Below are 12,960 nucleotides of genomic sequence, written 5' to 3'. Positions count from 1 at the left end.
GATCTTCCTGACCCAGGGATCGGACCCCCGTCTCCCGCATTGCAGGCAGATTCTTTACTGTCTGAGCCACCCAGTTAGAGCCTTGGAGTGGAGAAATCCATCAAGTTAACCCAGAAGTTCTATACTCAGATAATTGGCCCAAAAGCTTGATATTTAATTAAAAGAAAGATTCCTGGTAATGAAGGAAATAGAAGCTGATCTAATGGAATTATTCTGGTTAGTTGAATTAACATGTCTATAGAATACCTGAGAATATTTAAGTTTTATTTGGAACCATTGATAATCAAAAAATAGGTTAGAAGTACTGTAAAACTTCACTGTAAATTCCCTGTCTACAAATTGATTTATTCTGTGATTCAGTTTATGTCTCCTGTCATTGTTTAGAGCCAGTACTAGCTTGGGTTATGATAGTGTGGCAAAAAGGCAAGGAGTAGATAAAGGAAAAAAACAGCATAGCAGGAAAAAAAAAAAGCAATGTCTATGCCCATTGAATGTTATAATCTTTTACTGCTCTGATACATCTCTTGGAGCTTTTTCACTAGATTTGAAGAGAAAATTAGATAATGAACTCAGTACAGTTAAAAAAAAATTTAAGTTAAAAAAACAAACTTTGACATTCTTCCTTTTAGCTTTCAATGGGAATCACTTATGAAGCCATTCTCTAATTATCACATGGAATTCATTACTTGCTGGAGTATAACAGAAAAAACTATCCTGAGAGTCAGCAAGTACAAACAGCATTTCACAGCATCAGCTTATGTACTGCATATTGTTCTGTAACTGTATACTTAGCTTTCTGGTGAAAGACTCTCATTTTTGTCTTCCTTTCTTTTATAGGAATATACTTGTCCCAGATGTGAATCAGGTTTTATTGAAGAAGTGACAGATGATTCCAGGTACAGTACAAGCCCATGAATAAATCAGGCATTCTGTTATCAAAATTATGTTTTTTAGCATCAACTGAATGAATAGAAAAATTTGTTTTATAACTTACACTCTCTGCTGAGAGAGAGAAGAAAAGGAGCAGAGCAAAGGGGAAGAAAAATGGGAAAATTAGGAAAATGTGATAGTAGGTGTCTTGAGCTCTACTGTGGTGTTCTTGGGAAACCTCTGTATCCCTATCAGAGTAAATTTGATGAGTTTTCATATATTTTCTGAGACTTTGGGGTTTCTCTTGGATTATTGGTTGGTTTTTAGTGACTCCTCTGTTGCCTGAAGGTAGATTGCTCTTACACCCCTTTGGTGGGCTGGGGAGCAACTTGTGACAAAGATTACCTAGTAAGATAAACAGGCTGTTCTAGCCAGGGAAACTGAGTTGTTATTCTTGAGGAAGCCTTGGGTCCTTTGTGCTCATTAGGATTATTGTGGTCAAACATACCATCTTGCCAAAGTAGTATTAGTGTATTGGTAATGCTTGAAATTGGCTCTTGTTGCTCTTACTGATGGTATAAAACCTATAAAAGGGGGAAGTTATTTCTGAAAGTGACAATGTTATATATTCCTTATTGATTAATATGATTAAAACTATGAAAGCTTAATAAAAAGTAGAATAGTGTTGATAGGAGGGCTTCTTTTAATCTTGGAGTGACTTTGGGGGTTTTAATGGCAGTAAATAATTCCTTTACTGTTGCTGTTGGCAGAATATAAAGTTGAAGTTCCCTTCCACAATCAGGAAAAACTACACATTTTACAGTATGTACAATTAGTTTAACTTTATTAATGATCAGTGATTATATGTATAATCTGACCTGGAGCTTCTGGGGCAACATATGGCATGAGGATCTAGTTTGCTACAAACACTTGATGTAATAATCTTGGTTTTAAATAACACAATACCAGCTCAATCTACAAGATTCGCATGATGGCAAAATTAGCAATTTTGTGTGGATGGCATGCTAACTTGGGATAGCTTTTTATTTGTGCTGTTATAATTGCATCATATACTTGTTTCAAGCAGGGTATGCTCTGCATGTGTTATAGAGCATGTTAGTTGTTTTCGGGGGGAGCATTTTTTCAAAGGTTTTGAATACTAATTTTGGTTTCTTTAGCCATGAGGTTGGTGATTAACTACAAGATGAATCTTTTCTAGAAGAAAACTGAATTCTATGGCTCCTGCTCTCACTTGAGTTAGTTTTTTATTTGTGCTTTTGTGAGTCAAAGGTTGGCTTGTACAGGTGCTATTGGTAGCAGATATTCAAATGCAAATATCATGTCTTTTGAAAGATCAGTGTTTTAAATAGTTGAAGAAATCTTTGCTTAGAATCAGTGTCTTAGACGTAGCAGGGTATTTATTTCCTTCTATAAAGTTTATGAACATTTGCTGGTTTGAATACTTAGCAATTACAGTGTTAAGTAGTGGATGGTAAAAATTAATGAGAGCATGTCCTTATGTGAACATTGGATAATGGGTTCCATTTGTTGTTAGACATTCATCTGGAGGAGCATCTTGTACATTTTCTTAAGCTTTGTAACATTTCTCAGAAAAATGTGTTTGTTTTTATTATCCCTTCTCTATGATTAGCCCTATCATTCTTTTTTAAAAAATTATTTCTTTATTTATTTTTGGCTGTGCTGGGCCTTTGTTGCTGTGCATGGGCTTTTTCCTAGGTGCTGCGAGCAGGGGCTACTCTCTAGTTGTGGTGCTCAGGCTTCTCATTGTGGTGGCTTCTCTTGTGGACCAAGGGCTCTGTGGCCTGTGAGCGTCAATGGTTGAGGCGCGAGGACTCTAGAGTGGGGCTCAGTAGTGGGCTCGGTAGTTGCAGCTCCCGGGCTCTACAGCACGGGCTCAAGGGTTGTGGTGTACAGACTTGGCTGCCATGCTGCAGGTGGGCTCTTCCTGGATCAGGGATTGAACCCGTCTCTCCTGCATTGGCAGGTGGATTCTTCGCCATTGAGCCACCAAGGAACCCCAGCTCTGTCATTCTTAATATACAAAGGAATTTAAGGAAAGGGAAGGCTGGGGGAGTTGCAGGGATAGAAGAACCCTAAAAGAAAGAGTTAATAGCTTTAATTACCAAAGATACCTGAATCCTTGAAGCTGTCAATATATGGTAAAGGCAGTAGAGCCCTGGAAGCCTGTCTGCTGCTGCTAAGTCGCTTCAGTCGTGTCTGACTCTGTGTGACCCCATAGACAGCAGCTCACCAGGCTCCCCCGTCCCTGGGATTCTCCAGGCAAGAACACTGGAGTGGGTTGCCATTTCCTTCTCCAATGCATGAAAGTGAAAAATGAAAGTGAAGTCGCTCAGTCATGTCTGACTCTTAGTGACCCCATGGAATGCAGCCTCCCAGGCTCCTCCGTCCATGGGATTTTCCAGGCAAGAGTACTGGAGTGGGGTGCCATTGCCTTCTCCGGGAAGCCTGTCTAGGCTTGAGCAATAAAATGGATACAGTGGTAATTTAATTATTTGTAGAGGCACTGGTAATTTGGGGCTTGTTCTACATAGGAAGTGTTTTTTACAAAAGACATTTAAACTTTTGAAACAAAGAACAGTTGTTAAATGGTTTCTAATCAGAGAATAAGGCTTGAGAATGATGCCATAGATAGAGAATGGCGTTAGCTTTCGTTTTTTCACTTTTGGTTCCAGACTAACCAGGGTGTGTGTGTTTTCTCAGTGAGCTGAGTGCAGTGCCTGGATTGCTATTGTAATTCTGAAAATGAAAGCTGCTATAGTAATTTGTGGACTTTATAGCATTGGGGTGAGTGTGTGCATGCTTGTGTGCTAACGTGTGTACTTTTGTTCCCTTGTATGTCTCTTGAAGTAAAAGTGATATCCAGCAGTTCTTGGTATTCTTTCCATCCCCTTTCTGTCAAAGTGTTTTAGCCAGTTTTCTCTCTTTGCAAATTTCGTGAGGACAATGGGATCTAATATTTTTTCCTAGTCTTTGGGAATTGGTTTACACATGCAGTATTAATTCAATAATGTCTACTTTTGAGTTATCAATGCAGGATATAGTAAAGCAGCATTATCAAAAGTGGTGAGTGCTGTGTATAATGGCTGATATATAATAAATACATATATTTGTGGTATTAATAAAATACAGTATTTATCCTCTGAATTTTATGTTTCTGAAAGAAGGGTAAGAAGTAGAAATGGATGAAACAAGTTCTAGATATGTATAATATAAGGTCAAATTTAGAATCACAGTCAAGAGTGCAGAGGGCTGTGGATGAGTCTTGTTTGGTGAGTTTCAGTTCAGTTCAGTTCAGTCGCTCAGTCATGTCCGACTCTTTGCGACCCCATTAATCGCATTACGCCAGGCCTCCCTGTCCATCACCAACTCCCGGAGTTTACTCAAACTCTCATGTCCATCGAGCCGGTGATGCCATCCAGCCATCTCATCCTCTGTCGTCCCCTTCTCCTCCTGCCCCCAATCCCTCCCAGCATCAGGGTCTTTTCCAATGAATCAACTCTTCGCATGAGGTGGCCAAAGTATTGGAGTTTCAGCTTCAGCATCAGTCCTTCCAAAGGTGAGTTTAGTAAAGTCTTAATGGAGGATGGCTCTGAGGGGTGGGTAAGATAATCATCATCAGAAGAAAAAAAATATTTATTGAGCCCTTTTATAAGATGCTAAATATTGTACCAGACCCCTTGCATTACTACATTTAATCATTTCTAGTAGTTTCAAATGTTGTGTGTTCATCTGATGGTTAGTGGTTTTTTAGTGAAATATTATTTGGAGAATCTAGTTTTATTTTTTAGCTTCTGAGAATAAATATTTTTCTTCCTTTGCTCAGGTTTGAGTTGCATTGCTGGCTGTGGGTCCTTCTTCCTTCTCTGTGATGGCCCCTCTCTCTAATTTTTCACTTGGTTTTCCCTTGATTTTGTAGTTTGTTATAGTATTTTTCATAGATTAATTCACATGCAAGTTCTTCATAATTTCCTTTGTAGGTGTCACATTGGAATGAGCTATTTTTCCTTATTGGGATTTGTTCTCATTGTACCATTCTATATTTAGGTTCTGGGAGGGAAGCTTATTCCTGGGAATAGAAAATAGAATCACTTCTCATTGCTTTTTCTCTTCAGTTTTTTAGGTGGTGGCAGCAGCACATCAACACAGTTTTCAGAGGTAAGTTTTTCTTTGGCTCTATGGATTCTTTAGGTAGTGGGCTCGTGCTAAAATGGTGACAGATTTTCACTTGCCAGTGCAGCAAAACCTCAGAATGTTTAAGGAAAATGTAGGCAAGAGTAGTCTTAGAAAGATTTGTGTTCAATAGTTGGGGCTTTGGTATGTTATTTTTAGTAAACCTTTGATTAGGTGGTGTTTTCGGTTATTTTCTGCTTCTGTATTGTGTATGTAGTGTGAGATTGTAAAGCTTGTGTTTTTTTTTTTTTTTTTTAATAACTGTGTTGCAGACTCAGTGGTGTGACTGTCAAGTAAAGAGCAGGGGATGAGTTATAATTGAAGTCACAGTGAGGCACAGCCTACAGTTTTACACAGAGGTACTGGTTTCTAGAGATTACCTTGAATGAATGTGGTAGTTTGGTATATGTATTGGAATTTGGGTGCCAGATTAAGGATAAGATATTTACTTGCCTTCCAAGTCTCAAGATAGGACCTGTAGTTAATTTCCAGTTCTTTATATAATGTGGGTTCTCTTCCTGCGAAGCAAACACTCTGGGGCATGTGGGCTTCAGTGGTTGTGACAGGTGGACTCAGTAGACGTGGCTGTTGAGCCTCTGGAGCATGGGCTCAATAGTTGTGGTGCACAAGCTTAGTTGCCATGTGACATGTGGGATCTTTCTGAATCAGTGAGCAAACCCATTTCTACTGCATTGGCAGGTGGCTTCCTTACCCCAGAGCCACCAGGGAAGCCCTAAGGTGCACAGTTTTAAGTGACATTAAGTACTTTTTGTTTATAAGCATTAAGAGACTGTATCTCACAAGGGTAGGCCCCCCTCTGCCTACGGAAAACACTGGTTTGCTTTTGCTCCTACTGCCATATAGTTTGGTTAGCCCTAGAAAGCTAACAGATGCTAAAAGAAAAAAAAATTAAATCCCATAATCGGAATTTGTCTGTATTTCAGGATCACATTAACCTTTTTTGGAAACAGTTCAAGTTTTGAGAACAAGCAAAAGTTTTTAGTGTTTATTTGTGTATAAATTAAAACTGTATTTGCAGGTGTTTCTGAAAACTGGTATTCAGTAAGAAGCCCATAAAACCCTAAGCTTCTCTCCTTTATCCTCTGAAAATTATTTTTAAGACTTGCAGCTCCCAGACTTTTTTTTGGCCACACTGTGCACCTTGTAGGTCTTAGTTCCCATCCTGGGTAGTTCCTCGACCAGGGATTGAACCCAGGCCCCAGTAGTGAAAGCACCAAGTCCTCACCACTGGGCCACCAGGAAATTCTCAGCTCCCCAGATTTTTTATGTTATTAGATTTATAGTCAAGAAACTTAATGTTTGGGTAACAATCCTGTTTTATTAAGGGTATTTTCTTTTACTTATGATCTGTGGTACTTCCCAATATCCGGTATTAAACTTTTTACTTAACTCTGAACTGACTTGATACGTGGGTTGGTTAGTGTGATTCAAGATAGATTATGTCTTTGAACTCCCATTTTATTGTTTTGATGGATGAAAAAACATTACTTAAAATTGATTGTGCTCACCAGGCCTGGAAGCCTTTCCAGTTTTAGTATGTTTTTTCCCTGTGTGAGCTATTCCTGATAACACAGATTGTCACTTAACTGGTTATACATATGCAGAGGAAAAACTTCATCTGATTATCCTTAAGTGTTCTCTTTTAGGAGATAGAAATACAGGTTTTGTAGTTATGACTCACTAGGAGAAGATGCATTCAGAAGAAAAATAAATATATATATTTAGTCAGTTTCCTAACTTTAGTAACGCTAAATCTGACACTGCGTGAGTTATCCTTCAGGTGTTGAAGTAATTTTGCCTAATCATAGCCTGTGACATCATGTTCTTCAGGATTTGTAGCAAGGGCATGATTACACCCAGTTTTCCCTTGTCATCAAGGGGAATATTTCAGTTTTCTCCTTTTAAAATATTTTGCACTTATATAGAAAAAAATCTGTCTTTTAGTATTGTAGAAGTTGTCAAGGATTAAAATCAGCTAAGAAGTATGTTGAGTGCACTTCCAGCACTCTGCTAGAAGTTGGGGCAAGAAACAAATGTTACAGTTGCCTTGAGTGTGAGGAACTTATAATTTAGTTGGGGAGCAAGTGCAAACATATGAAACAAGTATGAATACGAGAAAGAATGTACAGAGGGTATACTAAACTTATTGTGGGGTGTATATGACAGACAGCAGAAAGGACAGGTTAGGTGGGCTGCAGTCTTTGAAAAGACTAAGATGTTTAGGAATAAAGAGGTCAAATGATGTAGTGATATGCCCAGATCAGATTGCCTGAATTTAAATCCTGGGTCTACTGCTTACGACTGTGTAACCTGGGCAAAATTACTTAGAATTTTTCAGTGCCTCTGTTTCCTCCTTTGTAAATTGGGGAAAATAATAATACCTACCTCAGAGAGTTGTTCTGAGGATTGAGTCGATATATGCCAGGTATGTGGGCCAGTGTACCTGCCGTATAGTGAGTGCTTAATAAATTTTAGCTGTTATTAATACTTCATGGAGAAGGTTAAACAAGGCTTCAAGTACTAGAGCCTTAAAGGGTAGGTGGAATTTAGATAAGCAAAGAGATGAGAAAACACTAACACTTTTCCTCTAGACAGTGTTCATAGGCTTTAAGTTAATAATTTTACCCATATCCCTAGAGGAAAAGCTTAGAAAGAAAATATGTTTGGAAACAAGAGTTGTTTTTCTTTTCTATATTTCAGTTTATAATTCCAGCAAATGCTTATGCTCAGTTTTGCTCTATTTTTCTTCAGATTTGCTTGTACAATGAAGAGATTATTTTCTTAATTAGTATTTATTAATGCTGGATTCTTAAAACACTAGATATATTAGAAGAGGCTTAATCCAAGCATGTGTGTGTGTGTGTGTGTGTGTGTGTGTGTGTGTGTGTGTGTATTTTTTTTTTTTCTAAATGAGGTCTGGGGTGGGGGAAACAGAAAGAGTGGATGAGGATGGAGAAGAGTTGCCAGTGAAATGGGAATGATGTTTTGAGTAATGTGTGAGGGTTGGTGGAGAGTGAATTTAGAAATGTTGCTAACAGATTGTAGAGAGAGAGGACATAGCTATACTGAGGTCCCTGTTGATAATCTGGGGAATTGAACCCATTGCTATCTGAGCATTTCATTGATTACTTGAAAGCTTCTGACCATGACCTGGTGCCAATGAGACATCTGATCTGAAAGTTTCAGCTTTCCTGAGCATATCACTTCAGTGCAAGAGTGGCTATGGCTTCTGCCTCGGATTAGCAGAAAATAAGATAGATGGTTTTCTAGAAAAAGAACTCCCAGGTGTGCAAGAAGGCAAGGTACTCTGAGCAGCCTGATTTATATTTATTTAAATAAAATTTGTTTTGGTACATATGCAGCACTGCATTGGGCAATAAAAAAGGTGTTAAAATACATCTGGAGTTCCACTGTTCTAAGAGCCTCCTTTCTTTATATATTTCCTTTCAGGTTTTGTCCTGAGGCATAGATACTGAAAGATATTATAACAACATGAAGAAGATTTTTAAAAAGTCTTCCATATTATCATTACGTTATTTTTTATTTCGTCCTTTCCTTCCCTCCCTTTCTCATTTTCTTTCTTTCTTTCTCGTACTTTCCATTTCTCACATTCATGCTTCATAACCGTTTTCAGATGTATCATAGAATATGCTGTGTTGTATTTCTGATTTTTAAAATTTACTTAGGATTATAGCATAAATTTTTTTCTTGACTCTTCCTAATTATGAGTTATCTATTTTATGGCTTCATATTCTTTCATGCCTTCTCTATAATAAACTTATCCTGTGTTAAAACATGTCTGGCTATACATGATGGTTGATCATTGATCATACCTCTCCACTTCATCTCAGAGTCTAGAACATGTTGAGAAGTATAGATGCTAGAGAGATGGAAATAAAGATTTAATTTTTGTTCAGTGAAGTTGGAAACCACATTTGATCTGTGGCCAAATGGACATCCTAAGTCTGCACAGGATGTCCCTCCTGAGAATTAGAGGCAGCAGAGCAGGCACAAATACTCAGAATCACTTTTTTGGCCTTTGTGCAGAGTCCTTATACATGAACTCCACCAACTGGAGAAATGTGACTTAGCAGATGTTAGGTTTTTGCTACTTACTAATCAGATGCATCATTCCCCTGGTAGGAAAGAGTAATGAGGAATGAATAAAGAGATTAGACGTGGACGTGGAAGCTCTTGAGTCTTCCCTTCTCTCCTTTGAGTTTAGTAATTGAAGTCTGTAGTCTGTAGTTAGCAAGGATCTGGGACTAGTACCTCTGGCAGCTAGGCGAGGAGATGAGTGGTCTGGGAGGGCGATATTATGTCTGCCTTCATGAAGTGTCTCTCCAGTACCCACTACGCTCTTTTGTGTGTGCTCCTGGGACCTGTGGAGAAGGCTCTGAAGTAATCAAGAACAACAGTAAATTAAGCTGAGCTAAATAAAATTGTTGATATTCTATTGTTCTTGACCTAAAAAGATGGTAATTTTAAATGATTAAACCTAGTAAAGACAGTAAAGATTTCAAATCTTTAACTTTCTTTTCCCAAGTAAGTTTTCCTTTTAGCTGTTTGCTGTTGTTCTCAGTCTCAGCCAGAGGGCTTGTACTCAAATGCCAGGTAGAGTTTGGATTCTTTTGAGTAGCTGCACCCTGGATGTGATCTTAAAGGATGAATTAATTCAAGCAAGTCTTTCATCTGTCTCACTTTTTAGTATAAAGAGTTAAAAGAGCTCATTTCACAGTGCTGCCTGCTTTACATCCAGTCCATTTGGAAATACCAACTCCAGAACTCTTCAGCAGTTGTTCAAAGAATAACTGTGTTTCTCTAATTCAGTACTAAGTTCACACCAGTAATTCTGTTGCCAAGCAAAGAACGTAATGTAAACTCAATGGTAACTGAAGGAACAAGAATGAAACAGAAAATAGGTTTGGTGTCAGCCCTGCCAGTTTTTTGTTCAGTGACTGCCAGTTGACCACATCTATAGCCTGTAAACTTAAACTCATTTGAAAAAAGGTGCTTTCAAGACATAATTTATGGCACAGTGTTTAGATTTTAAGGGGTGGGTGGGCACTGGACATCGTATTTTTCTTTGTGAATAGCATTTGAATACTCTTTATTTTTATAAAATTTAAGAATTTTATATTTGATTGAAAACTTGTATCCAGGCTATGTAGAGACCTCTTAAAATGGAATAATGAGAAAACAACCCATTTTTAGAAAATTGCAAAAGATTTAAACAATCTCCTTTACCAAAGAAGGTGTACAGATGGCAAAAGAAATCTCAACATTGTTAGTTGTTGTTTGTTGTTGTTCAGTTGTTTAGTTGTGTCTGATTCTTTGTGACTGCATGGACTGAAGCATGCCAGGCTCCTCTGTCCCCCACTGTCTCCTAGAGTTTGCTCAAATTCATGTCCATTGAGTGCTTAGGAAAATGCCCATTAAAACCACAATAAGGGAATTCCCTGGTGGCCCAGTCATTAGGACTCTCGGATTTCCACTGGAGAGGGCATGGTTCAATCCCTGGGTGGGAAACTAAGATCCCACATGCTGTGTGGTATGGCCAAAAAAACAAACAAACAAACAAACGAAAACAACTCACCAAAGTGAGCTACTACATAGTTATCAGGATGGCTAAACTTTAAAAGACTGACGATATTAACTTTTGGTAAGGCTGTGGAGCAACTGAAATTGATTGTAAAAATGGTCCAACCACTTTAGCAAACAGCTTTTTTTTTTTAGAAATATTAGCCATATGATTTAACCATTGTACTCCCCTAAGATATGTACATAATTGTGCATAGCAACTATTGTAATAATAAAAATTAGAAACATTCCAAGTGCCCATCAACAGGTGAATGGATAAACAAATTGTGGTATATCCATAGTATGGAAATACTACTCAGCAATATAAAGTATGTGGAATGCGACTCAACATAAAGCCTTGGTTCATGTAAAAGTTAGAATGAATCTCAAAATAATTAAGCTGAGTGAAAGAATCCAAAGAATACATTTAGTATGATTCCCTTTACATGAACTCCTAGAAAGTATAAAATTCGAGAAAATGCAAATCACAGTGTGATCAGTGGCTGCTTGAGGGCAGGGAAGGGCAGGAGGAGGGGATTACCAAGATGCATTAGGAAACATTTGGAGGTGATGAAAATGTTCTGTATCTTGATTTAGTGCTTTCGTAAGATTGCTTGTGAACTTTTTTCAAAATTGCATTTCTAAAGTCAGTAATTTAGAAATCACCCTCAGCTGACTCATCTCTGTAGATCATAATTTTTTTTTTTGGAGATATAATTCAAATCCTGTGTAAAGTATACATTTTGTGGTTTTGGTGTATTCACAAACTTACATCACCATCACCACTGTCTAATTCTAGAACTTTTTCATCACCCCTGAAAGAAACCCTATATCCGTTAGTAGTCACTCTGTTTTCTCCGCGATTCCCCCAGCTCTAGGAAACCATGAGTTTGTTTTCTGTTTCTGTGCTTTTGCCTGTTTAGGACATTTGATATAAATGGAATGAATGATACAGTATGTGACCTTTGTGACTGGCTCACTTAACATAATGTTTTCTTGACACATCTAGGTTTTATAGCATGTATCAGTACTTAATTCTTTTTTATGGCTGCATGACCTGCTGTATGGATATACTACATTTTGTTTATCTGCTCATCAGTTGATGGACATTTCCATTATTTACACCTTTTAACCACTTTAGATAACATTGCTGTGAATATGTATAATTTTTTTCTGTATGTATTTTGTGTGTTCTTAAGTATATAAGTAGGAGGGAAATTGCTGGGCCATATAGTAACTCTTTAACTTTTCAAAGAATTGACCATAGTATTTGAGGTGCTCATATAATCATGGTTCAGTTCAGTTGCTCAGTCGTGTCCCACTCTTTGCGACCTCATGGACTGCAGCACGCCAGGCCACCCTGTCCATCACCAACTCCTGAAACTTGCTGAAGCTCATGTCCATCAAGTTGGTGCTGCCATCCAACCATCTCATCTTCTGTCGTCCCCTTCTCTTCCTGCCTTCAATCTTTCCCAGCATCAGGGTCTTTTCCAAGGAGTGAGTTCTTCTACATCAGGTGGCCAAAGTATTGGAGCCTCAGCTTCAGCATCAGTCCTTCCAATGAATATTCAGGACTGATTTTCTTTACAATTGACTGGTTTGATCTCCTTGCTGTCCAAGGGACTCTCAAGAGTCTTCTCCAAAAAAAAAAAAAGAGTCTTCTCCAACACCACAGTTCAAAAGCATCAGTTCTTCAGAGCTCAGCTTCCTTTATGATCCCAACTCTCACATCCATACATGACTACTGGAAAAACCATAGTTTGACTAGACAGAACTTTGTTGACAAAGTAATGTCTCTGCTTTTTAATTTGCTTTTATGTCTAGGTTGGTCATAGCTTTTCTTTCAAGGAGCAGGCGTCTTTTAATTTCATGGCTGCAGTCACCACCTGCAGTGATTTTGGAGCCCAGGAGAATTAAAGTCTGTTACTGTTTCCATTGTTTCCCCATTTATTTGCCATGAAGTGATGGGACTGGATGCGTGCCATGATGATAATTTTTTGAATGTTGAGTTTAAGCCAGCTTATTCACTCTCCTCTTTCACTTTCATCAGGAGGCTCTTTAGTCCCTCTTTGCTTTCTGCCATAAGGGTGGTGTCATATGCATATCGGAAGTTACTGATATTTCTCCCTGCAGTCTTGATTCTAGCTTGTGCTTCATCCAGCCTGGCATTTCGAATGATGTACTCTGCATATAAGTTAAATAAGCAAGGTGACGATATATACAGCCTTGAAGTACTCCTTTCCTAATTTGGAACCAATCTGTTGTTCCATGTTCGGT

General features: G+C 38.2%; 1 protein-coding gene across 2 annotated transcripts in view; it reads left to right on the top strand.

Annotated features, from left to right (window-relative positions):
- Positions 1-12,960, top strand: part of RNF115 (ring finger protein 115) — a 66,099-nt gene that overhangs the window by 18,324 nt on the left and 34,815 nt on the right. The window contains exons 2-4 of one of the 2 annotated variants that reach the window (XM_043456795.1): positions 838-896; positions 1,641-1,692; positions 5,025-5,067. In XM_043456795.1, the coding sequence (XP_043312730.1) occupies positions 887-896; positions 1,641-1,692; positions 5,025-5,067 (105 nt within the window). In that variant the 5' untranslated portion in view covers positions 838-886. The remainder of the gene's footprint in view (positions 1-837; positions 897-1,640; positions 1,693-5,024; positions 5,068-12,960) is intronic. The other variant, XM_043456787.1, reaches the window with a different exon arrangement.

The sequence above is a fragment of the Cervus canadensis genome, chromosome 2, assembly GCF_019320065.1.
Source record: "Cervus canadensis isolate Bull #8, Minnesota chromosome 2, ASM1932006v1, whole genome shotgun sequence".
Taxonomy (NCBI): domain Eukaryota; kingdom Metazoa; phylum Chordata; class Mammalia; order Artiodactyla; family Cervidae; genus Cervus; species Cervus canadensis.
This window is presented reverse-complemented; position numbering and strand designations above follow the sequence as displayed.